The sequence below is a fragment of the Patagioenas fasciata genome, chromosome 3 (genome assembly GCF_037038585.1).
Source record: "Patagioenas fasciata isolate bPatFas1 chromosome 3, bPatFas1.hap1, whole genome shotgun sequence".
In the NCBI taxonomy this organism is placed as follows: Eukaryota; Metazoa; Chordata; class Aves; order Columbiformes; family Columbidae; genus Patagioenas; species Patagioenas fasciata.
In genome coordinates this window covers 19,570,000-19,585,480 of record NC_092522.1, presented here as the reverse complement: position 1 = coordinate 19,585,480, position 15,481 = coordinate 19,570,000, and the positions used below count along the sequence as shown (strand labels likewise).

Below are 15,481 nucleotides of genomic sequence, written 5' to 3'. Positions count from 1 at the left end.
GTTGACCTAGTCTGGGGCTAAGTTTGGATCTAGCCACACCTAGACTCCTCTGCAAGAAGGAGTTTAGAAAGCAAGGGGATCCTTTCTGAACCTCATGACTCAACGGGAGGGCCTCCCTCTACCCTTTCACATTTCCTGCCCCCATATGAATCACTCTAAACAACTCTCACCCAATTCTCCTTGATATCTCCTTCACGCAGTAGGTAGCAGAGTACCTTTTGTCGCCTCTTAAGCTGCACTCTAAGTGAGGTAAACACTGCACCGTGGCAAACTGTGGCAGTCACCCACGACAGTAACCTCAAATGATTCCGTTGGTTGGTGCACTTGCATTCCAGCATTGTGACAGCTCAACATTCTACATATTTGCATATGATTTGCTAGTTGTCCATCCATGACTGCAGGATTTCTTTCCTCTCCTTTCAAAGTGTAGACAACCCACAATGGTCTCTAGAGTTTGGCAATGTCTAATAAGTAGATACTTTCTGAAGTTATAATAGTTTGAAAGTCCTTCGTTCCTGTAATTCCCACTCCATTTTGGATTGAGTTTTGATTTGGTTTAGTTTTAGATTTCTCTTCACAACAAAGAAAATACTAGGACACAAACAATTAATCACTAGGTATCATAACTAAAAGAAGGTTTGCACTCTGCATTAGATGTCCCCATTGGCGTATTTGATTATTGTATCTGCAGGACACAAACTGTCCATCCAAATCTTCTCCTTTGTTCTGCTTCACCATTACAGGGCTTTACTCCCTGCTTTCTTTACTGCAGAGACACCCAAAAGCAACAAAAACATAGCCTGCCCCCCAAAATTTCTGATATTGGCTGTTCCTGAAAATTCAAGATTATACACAGCATGTTTCCCTGCCTCATGTCCTGTTCAATGTCTTCCCCATTCCCCAGCCTCTAAGGCTGGCCTCTCACTTGTACAGCATGAAGAATAGCTGCTGCAGTTGCCAGCATCTCCAGGGTCTCATGATCAGCACTTTGAATGCAGCTTTTGTAACACGCTCTTCCTCCCTGAGCTGAGCAGCATTCCTGGGCACTGGCACTGCCGCTGCAGACAAACATCCTCCAGGCAAAAGCTGCAGAAACAGGATTGCAACAAGCCCAACTGAAGGAGTCTCCAGTCTGCTGCAGCCCTTTACCTGCTGTGAAATCATCTTGTGTGGCCATGGTGGGGGGGAGCAATGGATTCTTTGCAGATGAAACTCTACTTGATGTGCTGCTGGTCGGTGGGCCTGATACAGCTGCTGATGGGTTCCCCTGCAGCATCAGGAACCTGGATGGAAAAATAACACTGCTAGTGCAAGTGACAGCCACCGATTCCTGGCATTGCCTTGCCTACAGGGTTCCTGCGTACAAAACAACATTAAGATATATTCAAGCTACATTTTCCACGTTCTGTCAAAATCATAGCCATAAAGTACAAACGCTGGACAAAGACTACTGTAACGTAACTCTACCCCAGCAGCTGCTCTCCCCATGGCTGTATGGGCACGGCAGCAGAGGCAAGTCTCTCACCAGGCCCAGTGCTGTTGGGCCCAGCACAGTGTCTCAGGGTTGTTCCCACTGACCTCAGTGCTGCTGCCACTGCAGCAGGAGCATCGTTTCACACATTTGGTACAAAGAGCTGTAATGTCATGCTGGACTTACCCCAAGAACAACTGGAAAAATGGGGGATAGAATAGTTTGCTCTTTTTTAATACAAATGTACTTGGATTTTAGGGGGTTTACAAGGCTGATGATAGTGGAGACTGGTGTGTAACTCATATCTGTAGCACTTTCCACCAGTCTGCAAGACTCCTTTTCTGCAGAAAGGGGTAGGTAAGATTTTCTGACACATCCATGAGTAATTCTGAGCCACAACTCAAACCACAAGCCAAATACTTCCAAATCTGCCACTCCTTGGGAAAGGAAGAAGAAAAGCAGCTGAAACAACTGCTGTTGTAGCTGAATTGCCTACATTTATAGCGTTGCTGAGGTATCTATCATGCTTGCAGCACCTCAGCAAGCCTGAGGCTACAGCACAACCCATAGTCAGGGCTGCTAGCTATCCAGAAACTACCTGCCATTCTCACATCAGCAAGCACACATCCCAAGGGGCTCGAGGAGTTGTAGGCAGTGTTATAGTGCACAGGGTATATGAGAGTAAAGGAAGTTTATGCTTAGCCCTTCAGGTTAGTGCTACAGCAAAATGTGACATTTTTCAGCCTCAGTCTCTGCAGTCCGTTTCCTTAACAGTTTGGTTGCTTTCACTTCGAAACTCTAGAGATTTCTTTTCACCTTCTGATAGGTACTTCAGTCACCATACAGGGCTTTTGCTTCCTTAAATGGATTAACCCGTTTCTTATGGCCTAAATGAGAGGTAAGAGGGGATTTTGCTGAGTGTACCTTAGGATAAGAGGTCAGGATGATAAACCAGCAGTAAAATTCCTACAAACGTCAGTGAGTATAGAAGGATGCCAATGTGAGCTGCTTTTGAAAATCCACTCATAGGTGCCTCTAAAGGTCTGCAAACAGAACAACTATCACATGCTAGCTAAGTGCAGCCAGAAGGATCAATCACAGAACAGTTCAGTTAAATTATTACAGAAGGAAAAATGCCTCTGCACTAGATGGAAGAAGCAAAGGCAGGTTCCTATTAATGTATTCTGTAAGCTTCAAACAAATAACGAAGAATGCCTGTACAGAGACTTTAGGTACCCTCCTATCAGTCAAACTTATAGTCAGATAAAATGCTATCCTCAAGCAAATTTCAACAGAAATTGTTCATATTGCAGCAAGGCCTTGTACTCCTCCACCTCCTACTCAAGAGATTTAACTCTGCTCAAAAGCTGTCAAAGTGTTCATCTGGAATAAAGCAAGTGATTTCAGAAAGGCTGGAGTCAACTGACACAGTCAGGCCAGTTCTGGCTTTCACCCTTATTTTGTTAGTGTTGATAAATTCACAGAGACAGCTTAAGGTCAAGGAATGAAGGTGCTTAGAGGGTTTTTAGAGGCTAATTCCCATTATTTTAAATGGAAGGCAGGGACGAAATACCTTTAAAAATAGAGATGTAGGTCTATTTGGACTGCGTACTTTAAAACAAGCAATGGAGTTATAATTGTGAGTTGGACTAGGGCATAAAGCAGGGATTAAGGTATATTTTCTTTCATCTCACTGCATAGGATAAATACCTAAGAAACATGCCAGTGGCAATTTTGGCTGATTAAGATCACCTCATAAAAGAAGCTGAGGATGCCACATTTCTGAAGGTATTTCAAATGCCCAAGATAAAGTTGTAAGTACCAGGATGAGTGTATTCTGTAGCTAGGGGAGAAGGCTGCCTCTGCCACTCATTTACCCTGCACCACAAAGCCAGGCTCTCCATGCCTCAGGTCTGTTCCTCTGCCAGGCTGTCCTACCTAAATGCTAACACACTGTAAGTGCAACTAAGAAAGGCATTACTTACAACACCTCTGTGGCCTCCACAGGGTTAATTGCCTAAATTCAGGGCATAATTCCTAATTCAGACCAGGTACATGATATGGAAAACCCAAAATGTACAGCTATGCAGGGCAACCCCTTTCTCCCTTGCACTGAAACCACTGTAACCGGAATTATCATTAGGCAGAGCAATTTGTCTGCAGCCTGGGGGAAGTGTTGGGTGTGCAGGACTCATCTTCTGCCACTACTGATAGGAGATCGGAAAACAAGCTGGTGCCATTCTCTGTACAGAGGAGAACGGTGGCAGAGGTTCCCTACAAAGCGAAAAAGTGTTTGAAAATGGCTTTCTGGAGAGGAAAAAATGGAATACAACTGCATTTGAACAGCTCCAGGCCCTGTGATGTTACAGTCAACAGTAAATGTGCTCCCTGTCATCCTTCTGCTGGGTTAATCGAAAGGAAATGCATCCTCTGGGATTTTCAGCTTCTTTGGATCATTAGTAACCAGTAAATTCAAACAGAGATTATTTAATGCTACCATTACTTTCTTTCCCACCTAACAAGCTGTTTCTCTGGTAGTTTCCTAGAGCAGTAAACATACAGTAGCATTACGTGAGACATGCTGATACCAACAACCCTGCAGAGTCCATCAGGATTGGAGCCACTGTGGCAGTTGAATCAAATATCTCACCAGCCAGAGAGTTGTTGTTAGGATAAAATTAACTTGGAGTGATGACAGTTGTTTGGGGTTTCAGTGGATTTCAGCTTACAGGGCCCTAATGCATCTTTAACATGAAGTTTTTACATGGAGTAAACAGCCATCGCCCGGTGGCACTGGGCAGCTTCCCCAGACCTGTGGGAGAATTGCGAGTCAGATCCCTGGGCTACTAATTGTATCTCTCACCCTTTTTCTATGTTCTTCGTGTCAAAGCTGCTTAGGTTAGAGGCACAGCTCTCAGGAAGTGCTCCTGTATCTTTCCTCTGCGTGATGGTGCAAGTAGGATTACACATTCAAAATCTCCTTTCACTTACCGTTGAACTTACTGTTTTGAGGAATTTCTGAACCAGCAAACTGCTTTCTCAAATATTTACTAACAATTGTTACTAATTTTGCTTAATTTGTTAGCAATATTAACCAATTGGCACACACCAAAGATGTAATGTTAAAAGCATCACCCACATGATGCTTTTTTTATAAGTTCTGCCCTCAGCTTTCATTCAGAAGATCTTAAAAGTTTAATGCCCCTATTGAAAATTCCTTTAATGGCTGCCTCTCAGCAGAGCGGGCCTGCTCAACCATGAAACAAGAGTTACCACAAGCAGCAGCTTACCCAGGGCAGCAAATCAAGAGTTAGGAATAAGCTGATCTGAATGCCAAACCTCATTAGCTCCTTCAAAAAGCACTTGAGCAATCCCTCATGCCAGCTCTAATGAGCTGTTGTGCTGGACACCACGGTTATTTGAGTACTGTACACAAGTTTGCTCCCACTGAGCACTGCGACGGTCTCTGTTGGAGATGTGGCCTAGGGCGGTCATTCCCCAAAGGTGGGTGATCGATTGCTCTGTGGGCTCCTGTGACTGCATGACACAATGAGACGAGAAAGAGCCAAGTACACTGACACACCTTTGCTTTGAGTGTAACCCAACCTCGACCAAAAGCGTCGAAACATTTCCCCTCCTCACCTAGACATTTTGAAGAAAACCTTCAAAAAGTGAGATCCGGAGCCCATGCAGGGTTTTGCAGAGCATCTCATGCAGAGAGGTCCTCACTGCAGGGGCTAGTGCTAGAAAAAGCATGCAACAATCAGCTGCTGCGTCTCTTCTGAGAGCGGGTCTTCATGGCACATAGGATTTCTGCCGTGGATGAAGGCCCTAGATGCCCAACACTCAAGGATTGGGTACAGAAGCAGTCACAATCAGCACCTTGAACTAGATGCATCCTCATATTAAGTCCAACCAGTGGCCCATGTCTTGAAATGTTAGATCAGCTGTTTCTCAGGTCACGTCTGTTTCTTCTAAAAGCATTTTCCTTAGAAATATTTGGCTCGTCTTCATCAGTGCCTTCCTCTCAGTAGCCTCGGGGAAAGGGATCTCCTGCCTCGTACTCCTGTGTGAAGCCATCTCTCAGGGCTACTAAAATACATTCCCTGGACAGTAGTTTTCTCCTGGTAGGGCCCTGAATAGTGTTCCACACATCTTTCATACAAGCACGGAACAATGCCAAGCATGCTAACTACAGCAGGTTTCCACAAACAGCTGCATAAATCCAAGATAACTGCAAGTGAGCATTCTAAGGGCCCTGCTGGTTTGACTGAAAATGGGTAAATTTTCTTCATGCATTTAGAAACCGTTCTTTTTTTATAACTAGCATGTTCATTATTTGGACTTAGTTTGAGAGCAAGAGATAACACCCCAGGACAGAGTTAATGTTTTTAATTGCTCTGGGCTGAGAGCCAAGGACACTCTGAGCTCTGCCCACAGGTGTGAGGCAGTGAGGAAGGGGGTAGAGATGGGGCAGAGCTTGACTGACATCCACACCGATCAATAAGAGTATTCCATCGCACTAGCATCTTGCCACATATTTAAGAAAAGTCAGGATCTTCCGGGTTGCGGGCTCTTCTGCTCTTTCTCTCTGGTGCTTTCTCTTGCACACGTTGGGTTTTTTCGTACTCTCTTTTTTTTTTTTTTTCGGAGCCGGGGGAGTTTTTGGTGCAGGATGTTTAGTTCAGCTTTTTGCCATTTTGCAGAGACCTCTGAGCTTTTCTGCCTTTGTTCCTCTTTCTTCTCTCTCTGTGAACAGGTGCTGTTTCCTAGGAGTGGCTGCTTGGTGTCTTCCTGAGGAATTGCCTTGAGTATCTTTTATTTCTATTATATGTATATATATATATATACACACATTTACTAGTAGTGTGTTACTATTTTGTTATTTTATTAAACTGTGTTTATCTCAACCCAAGTTTCTCTCTTCCCTTTTGATTCTCTCCTCTGTTGGGGGGGAGAGGGAGGGGGTGAGTGAGTGGCTATCACGGTTGAACCATGACAGGGCTCTGTCCTGTTCCTGTGTAATCATCAGGCAGGGAAATTCTCAATGATCTGAAGCAATTTCGTTCAGTTGCAGCATGGGATCTGAGGTCTGTATTGAAATTTTTCATTATGAGTAACAAGCATTGGGAGCATGAGGTGCAGGGCTGACATACTAAAACAAGACCATATCCTGTAACAAGACCAGCTTAATTGTCCGTTTTATTGCTTTTACATCTATTCCACTGAAATCCCAGTACTGTTCTTAGTGCCGTATGAACCTTGAAATACAACAGTTCCCACTGTTACAGTATTCAAGCACCTCTGTCTTGTTCAGGTCCTAAGTCCACCATTCAGGTATCACTGAAATAGTTAAAATCTCCATTCTTCTGACCTACAAGGCATCACCTAACTCCACAGGCATTTAAATCCCTGGAGTGCCCAAGTGTCCACGGGTTGATGCCTGCTAAACACAGGGGCTTTCTTGCATCTGATCTGCTGCTCAGAGCCCCACACCACGGCAGGGCTTGCTCTGCTGACGATTCATTCACTGGCCTGCAGAGAAAAAGAAGGCTCAGAAACATAAATCTTAGGGCCAGAAAACTGTTAGGAGCTTATAAATGTGACCTCTGCAGGACACAGATTTTTAAAATGTCAGCTTTAGTTTCTTACATATCCTCCAACAGAAAATAGCAAATGATGCCTGGAAGCTTTGCAAAGCTCTCAAAGGCCCTGGGATGATGGATATTACGCTAATATGAGCAGTTACTGTTGTCATTATAGCAGTGGTCTCTGCAGCAGAGCCCCAGCTAGCTAATTGTTAGGTGTATTACCAAGAAGAAATAGAATGAAAAAAAAAAGTGAAGCAAAGGCATTGTCTCTGGAGAAAGAAAGAGAGAAGCAGAGGGAGAAAGTAACCAGCAAACACTTTGATAATGAGCAGGGTCCCTATATCTCAATCCTTCAGAGAGTTTGGTTTGTCGTCCCTCTGCTGCTGTGGCAGGCTGACATCTCTGCACCCCAGAAGCAATTTGAGATGTGTCATACTCTGGATCTTCCCTCCTCATCCTCCTCCTACATCTTTCCCAGATCAAATTTTCAGAGGTTTATACTTTAAGTAATAAAGAGCTTTGAAAACAGAAGCTAACCTGGAGGCAAGTTTGTTGATCAGAGTGATATTGCTTTGGGACTAGGCATTTACGTATCAGAGAGCCTGTAAGCTCACTAAGGTTCACTTCTCTCTTTGCTTGGAGTAAAAAGATTCCACTTTTCCCCCACATCCTTTGAAGCAAATCACCAAGGTTAAACTTCGTGAAACACAACAGTTTAAACCATTGGCAAGAGCAGACTCGATTACCATCCTGCACAGATGAACCAGCACCCCAGAAGCCATAAACAGTGACCTAATCTTTAGCAGGGGCTGAGTCAGAAAGTTGATTTGATTTTAACTTTCCTCAATTCTACCTGGAAAATAAAAGTATGAGCCAGGAAGGACAAACAGTGCAGTTTTTGCTTTTTGGCCCCAGTCAGAGCAAGGGGAGTTGGAGCAGGAGCTGAGCGGAGACCTGCCCATTTGCCCACACATACCAGCAAAGGGAGCCCTGGAGCAGCACCTGAGCCCAGGTGGAAGCTCCTGCTCTGCTCCCCATTGCGTGGCAGAGGCCAGGCTGTTGCTCTTCTTATGAAGAGGAGCTTCCCTGTCAACAAACCACCGCATCTGCACTGCAGCTCCCACCTGTCCTCTCCCCTCCTTCCATCTGCCACCCCAAGCATCGCTCTCCTTCCACACTTCCCAGGACTGTGTCTCTTTTAACTGACACCCAAACTCTCTGTCACACAGCAACAGTTTCAAGAATTTTTGAAATAATTTGTTGAAAAGAGAAGGAATAAAGAAAAAATCATCAACTCTTTTTCCCAGAGTTTATTGCTTTCTGGGAAAGATGCTTGCACCAAGCAACCTCTACCAGAGCAGAGTAAAAGCAACCCCTCTGCCTGGCTCCTGCCAGCCCCCCTGGAGCACCACCTTGCTGAGAAACCAATAGCACAGGAGACAGGGCTGTCCACCAACCTCCTTCACAAACACACATGTCCTTCACTTTGGAAATCTTGCTCCACGTTGTTAAGCTTGCAATGCCCTCAGGAGCTGTAAAGCCCTGCTGCGGATTGCCACCCACAAGGGAACGAGGATTTCTTCTGCTCCAGACCCTGTGTTTCCAAAACTGGAAGCAGGGATGGCCATTTGTCAAGCTGGACCCCTTCTCCAGGAGGACAGCAGGCTCCCCCTTCCAGGTGTACAAGCTCAGCAAGCAAACAGTGTCACATACCAGGAATAAACAAGGCTGCATAGCAACCCCTTCTCTGAAGAAATCTTGAGCGTGAGATGCAAGGAATATGTTTTGCCTGCAGGGCTGGCAGGCAGGTCCCTGAGTGCTGCAGCCAAAAGCACCCAAGGGACCTCAGCAGCACCCAGAGCTTCAGGCAGGGACACGCTCTGAACCACATTGTGCTCCTGGTCCCTCCCTGCCTACCTACAACCACTGTGTGAGAATCATCCCTAAAGCTTTGCACAGCGTGCGAGCAAACAGCAAAGTCTGCAGCTGCTGGAAACTGATAAAAGGGAGGGGGATGTTTCCAGCCCCCTTGCTGCAGGATTTGATGACATCTCTGCATGGCAAATGGCTCAGCTGGGCAGTGTGAGTTTGAAGCCCCTCTCAGATCGTGTTAAGTCCATACCAGCCCTACAGAAAGCATTGTATTCAGGCAAGATTAGGAAAAGCGGAGAAATTATTCCTTCAGCCTGGCCCTCTCCAATGTGTCATGGCCACATTCACTGCAGTCTCCACTAAAAGCTGCCAAACAGCAATTCTCCACCACCCCCATTACAAATATTTTATGCCTATCCCCTCTGCTGTGGATAATTGTGCAATAGGCAATGCAGAACAGAAATTTAGCTTTGCTGTAGTTATGCTCACTCAGAAGATACTTTCAAATGTAAAAATCATAATATTTTCATAATGTCCATGTTGAGTTTGGATATCGTCCACAACAAGGTTGCTTCTGGCTGTATTTAAAAACCCCATGTATACAAAAAGAGAAGGAAATTTTGTGCAGAAGTACAAGGGCACACCTGAGGTTCTCTGTTAACCATGAGGAGCAGCAGCTCAACCTGTCTTTACAATTATTTGTATGGAAAGTGTCCCCATGAGTGTTATGAGAAAAGGAATTCAGACAGTAAGCAGCGAGTCTCAAGCCAGTGTACCCAACCTGTAAGCCAACAGATAAGTAGGGAAGGATAATTAGCTGTAAAAATGCACAATAATTCAGCTACTACAGGAGAAAAAAACCCACAGAAAACCATCTGCAGGAGTTAACAATCCTTCTCCAACTAGCACAGGCAGCACACACACCCTGTTGCGATTTGAGGAGGTGACTGTCACATCACTTGGTAAAAGCAGCAGCAAAGCCAAAGGGAACTATCTTCTAGTCACTGCCAAGCCACCCTGTTGTTACCAGCACTGTAGGAGTAAAGGATTCCGCCTTACAATGAGTCACCTTAAACCACACCATTCTCTCAGCTTCTCCAAGGCTGAGTAATCACATATATGAGAAAATAACAACCCTATATATATTGTAGAATGGCAGAAAATGAACTGACTGCAGCAAATGGGTCTCCAAATCTGCCATCTCCTGCATGAAACAGGAGAATTCTCCTGAAAGACTTCTTGCTTTTGCTACAAACAAGAGGCAGAGGACTGCCCTCAGACTCCTGCACTGCTTTAGACCTTAGCAGACACAAGAAAAATTCTGCCTCAGCCGTGTTGCAGGCTTCAGGTAAGACTTAATCTGCTCCAGCCTCTGTCTGCAAAGCAAGCATAGCAGAAATGCTGCTTGTTCACCTTTCTCCGTGTTTTCTTTTAAGGCAATAAACCCTTTAAGGGAGGGAATTGTCTCTTCCTAAACATGTGTGCATCATCTAACAGAGCTGGCGCAGCAGTCAGCTAGAGGCGTTACCATAAAATAGTGGTGTGTAGTGGTAGTAAATTCGACGAATCCAGACGCCGGCATAAGCTCTTTGATCGAACGGGCGGGCCGGGCGAGAGTAAGGAGTCTAATTCAATGTGAATTTACCATCCATACTCTTCAATGAACTCTTAAACAACACTGAATATCAATGTCCCCGAGACCACGTTTTTCCAAGCCTTATATACTCTATACCAAAAGGCCATGCGGCAAGTGCAGGCTACAATTGGTTACACTCACAGTCAGTCATCCCCCCCCACTATGGTGATTGGCTGCAGGGCACTGTTCACAGACTGTTCATGGGCAGCGGCAACGCCCCTCCTGCAGCCTGGGTCGAGGGCAGAGCAGCTTCTGTTTACTTTCCTTTTGTCTCTGGTGTCTCAGGGAAATCCTTCCGTGTAGCACAGCCGCATCAAGCCCTGGCTTGTTCACAGCACACAGCCAGAGACTCTCCACAATTCCTCCTTTTTTTTTTTCTTTTTGGACAAGCCAGGATTGATTAGCTGTGTGTTCTAATCCTTCTTTGATATGTGATAAAAAACAACTTATACATAACATATAAATAACAATAACAATCAACATAAACAGTGCACTTTGCAATAAACCTGAGGTATTCCATTGCCATTTAAATATCGCAATGGATTGATTAAACAAATTCCAAGAACTTTGGTTTAAAGATACTCAACTTATAACAAACGATGTGCTGGGTGTTGATAAACTTACTCAAGAGGTAGTGGTGTTTAAAGATCTACTTATATAACTATAGTACGCATACATGTCACAGCTAAATCAATGCAAAGGTTACACCTCACTCTGTGACCTCCGAGGGTTCTGCTGCAGGGAGTTGACTTGGTTGAGTTTGTTTCAACTCCGGCTTTACTGCTCGGCTTGGAACCCACAATGGACCTTGATCTGTGGAGAGACACATATACCCTCTACCATTAAAAATAACAGGTACTGGTCCTTTCCACAATCCAGTGGTGGGATCACGATATCTCACCATGAATTCCGGTAAAGTGTTTTTCCTTCCTAGTCTGATCTGATAATGATGAATGATCACAGGAGGCTCCTCATGGTCTCCAGTTAAACATAAATAATTCAAGGTAAACAACACCTTTGCTAAACGCTGTTGACAATCTAACTCTTCCTGCTTCTGTTTGCTCAAATACCCTTTAATCATTTGATGTGCTCTCTCGATGATTCCTTGGCCTGTTGGGGAATGAGGTATACCTGTAACGTGTTTCACTCCCCATTTCATTAGAAGAGTTCTAACTTTCTGGCTAACATAGGCAGGGCCATTGTCTGTCTTAATCTTTTCTGGGACACCCATTACAGCAAAACAAGCTGTGCGATGTTTACATACATGTAGTGCTTTTTCTCCTGGTAAAGCAGTAGCCCATATCATTTTTGAAAAAGTATCAATTGTGACATGCACATATTTAAGTTTTCCAAATTCTGGCACATGTGTCACATCCATTTGCCATACTTCTAAGGCTTTTAAACCTCGAGGATTGACACCGATTCCTATACCTAACATCTGGCTTCCACACTGAGGACATGCCTGTACAATACTTCTTGCTTCATTTAAAGTTAAATCAAATTGTCTTTGGAGACCTCTGGCATTCTGATGAAAGCTCTCATGACTTTGTCTCGCTTGTTGGAATTTATCTGTTGGAGGCATGTGCTGTACTGAACTTACTAAACTATCTGCAATTTGATTTCCTTCACCTAGACCAAGATTCCATTGATGACTGCGGATGTGAATCACACAACAGGGTTCTTTTCTTTGATTTAAAATAGCTCTCAATTGTACAAACAATTTTCCTAATCGAGGATTATTCAATTGTCTTAACAGAGCATTTTCCATTCTGGGTATTACACCTGCTACATACAAAGAATCTGTGACAACATTTAAAGCAGATTTCAGCCAATTATTTAAGGCCCATATTACTGCTGTGAGCTCTAAAGTCTGCAATGAATCCTCTTTTGAACCTTCAGTTAAATGGTGTTTCCATTGACTATTCTCTTGCCAGACACATGCTGCCTGGTGTCTTCGTTTTCCTGCATCTGTATATACTGTAAGGCCTTCAACAGGTTTTGCTTTTACTTTGCTTCTCTCTAACCACTGATTTGTTCTAAGGAATTGCCATAGTTTACCTTTTGGTTGTCGTGAATGTACCTTGCCTATAAATCCTAATAATGCATTCTGTATAGGCATCGAATGTCTCAGCCACCATTCTAAATTGGCTCCATTTATCGGAATACTGATGTCATCTGGTTCCTGACCGCTAATTTCTAATATTCGAGATCTTCCTTTTCGAATCAATTCTCCAATTGCTTCTGGTCTCGTTTGAATACTGAATTTTGGTTGGACACTGAGAAAAATCCACTCTAATAATCGCAAATCATTTTCTGTTTTCAATCTGACAGTGGCACAAAAGGAAGAATCTGTAGCAACATCTATGGGGAATTCCCCGTTTTTGTTTTGCCACTGGCAGATGATTGCACACGGATGTTCTAGATTGCTAATAAGGAGGGAAATTGGTCGATCAGAAAGTCTTCGGCTAGACCAATTTGTCTGTACTTTTTGTGTAATATCAGAAAGACATTTGAGATGCACGGACTCTAAGCTTATTTTCTTAGCTGGATCACCTCCTTTTAGAAGTGAAGTAAGAGGTGCTATATCATTGTTAGTAATGCCTACGCAATTTCTAATCCATTGTATGTCCCCTAACAATTTTTGGACATCATTTAATGTTTGTAAATCAGTATGTAATTCAATTTTTTGTGGACGAATCTGTGCATCACAAATGGACCAACCAAGGTATTTCCAAGGTGCAGACTTTTGAACTTTCTCTGGAGCTATAACCAACCCCTTTTCTTTGAGTTTGATCGTAATTTGGACTATGGAACTTTCTGTGAACTCAGCTTGTTGACAGAACAGAATATCATCCATATAATGATAAATAATTGTTTGTTTCCATGATGCACGAATAGGTTGAAGTGCCCATGCAACATACATTTGGCACAGTGTAGGAGAATTTTTCATACCTTGCGGTAGCACTACCCACTCATACCTTTTAGCTGGTTCCGCTTTGTTTACTGAAGGCAGTGTAAATGCAAAACGCTGTGTATCTTGCTCATGTAAAGGAATGGTAAAGAAACAATCCTTTAAATCTATAATTAGAATATGCCAATTTTCTGGTAACATTACAGGTGATGGTAATCCAGGTTGTAAAGCACCCATGGCTTGCATTTGATCATTTACCTTTCGCAAGTCATGTAATAATCGCCACTTTCCACTCTTTTTTGGTATTACAAAAATTGGGGTATTCCATGGACTAGTAGAAGGCTTGATATGGCCTGCAACTAATTGCTCTTCTACTAATTCACGTGCCTTTTGCAGTCGCTCTTCTGTTAATGGCCACTGGTCAACCCAAACTGGGCTATCTGTTAACCAGGTCAATGGAGGGTTGGGCAACTGCTTTCCAGTGACCACTAAGGAAAAGGTGAAGTAGTTAACACGGCACCAAGTTGCCCCAAGACGTCACGGCCAATAAGCGCCTCAAGGCTGCTTGGCAATTCCATTATATACACCCTAAGGGTAACACACTGACCTTCAGGGAAACTGATGGAAATGGGATCAACACTTATATTTGGAGTAGTTCGACCCCCTACTCCAGCAACAGTGGAAGAGATTGATTTTTGAAGTTTCCAATTTCGTGGCCATTTGAATTGACTAATGATGGAGACATCAGCTCCAGTATCAAGCATTGCATTTACCTCTACAACAACAGTAGAATCAGACTGAAATAGTTGCACACGTAACATGGGACGCTGAGTCATTGATGAGGTGAAGCAAACTGCAGGACCGGTCAATCCAAATCCTTTATCATGCCTTTGTGTTGAGGATGCTGGAGGAACTCCTGGAAGCATTGGTAGGCAGTTTTCCAGTGCTACTACCTGAGCTATTCTACTCCCAGAAGGAATAAAAATTGGTGGATGCAGAGTGTAGGCCAGAATTTGAACAGTTCCTGTGAAATCTGCATCAATTATACCTGGTATTACTAGAAGACCTTTGATACTAGCAGAAGAACGGCCAATCAATAGGCCTCCAATGTGACTATCTTGTCTAAATAAAGGTCCTTTAGCATTAGTTGGTATTCTATGAATTGCAGTATTGGTCAATGTTATATCTACTGCTGTCTCCACATCAACTCCGAGGCTTCCTGCGGTGCTTGGCTTGTTGAGGTGAAAGAAGCCTGGTTCACAGTTGGGTCGCTGATTGTGATACAGGTTCGGAGATGTTCTTTGTGTCTGGTAGCTGCTGAACGTACACCATAGTTTGTGATTATTTGTTTTGCTTGCTGCAAAATTTTCCAATCATGTGGTTCCCATACCGCTGTCTGAGTGTTCATATTTTGAATTACCGGTAGGGCTAATTTTGCTGGAGACCAATCACCTTCTAGGATGGCATCTTTGATGACCCCTGACCATCTGCCACGTCGGGGCTGCGGCTGGTCAGTAGAATCTATAGGCACCTTTGATTGCATTGTTTGTGAAGGGCAAGCTGGTTTTTGAAACTCAATTTGTTCCTTATTTTTCTCTACATTTGACACTCTTAAGTTAAGTTGTTCAAGCTTGTTGGTAATGACTTGCAGTAACTGCTCTACTGCTTGGGGTGAGCCCAATGATGTAGGAGGAGGCTCACAAAAAACTTCCGCGGGTGCTTGCGGAGGCAAAGTCTGAGGCGGCCCCGGCCCCGGCGGCGGCGCCGGCCCGGCCTCCACGCTTTTCTCGGAGGGAGGGGGGGCGTCCGGCTCGGGGCAGGGCAGAGGCGGAGCGGTAGGAGGAGGGCGGCACTCAGGGCCTCCCACATCCGGACAGTCGACTAGTTGCACTTCCGCCTTCTTGGCACATTGCCCCAGAGACTCGGAGGGGGAAACTTCCGGTTCTTTGTTTACGAGCCGCGCAGTTTCTAATCCGCGTTGCAGATCGGATTGTGAAAGT

At 44.2% G+C, this 15,481-nt stretch overlaps 1 protein-coding gene across 1 annotated transcript in view; it reads right to left on the bottom strand.

The window, feature by feature from the left end:
* Positions 1-1,306, bottom strand: part of LOC136100191 (TOG array regulator of axonemal microtubules protein 2-like) — a 30,068-nt gene extending 28,762 nt beyond the window's left edge. The window contains exon 1 of the mRNA XM_071805910.1: positions 1,150-1,306. Within this exon, the coding sequence (XP_071662011.1) occupies positions 1,150-1,177 (28 nt within the window). The 5' untranslated portion in view covers positions 1,178-1,306. The remainder of the gene's footprint in view (positions 1-1,149) is intronic.
* Positions 1,307-15,481: the final 14,175 nt, after the last annotated feature.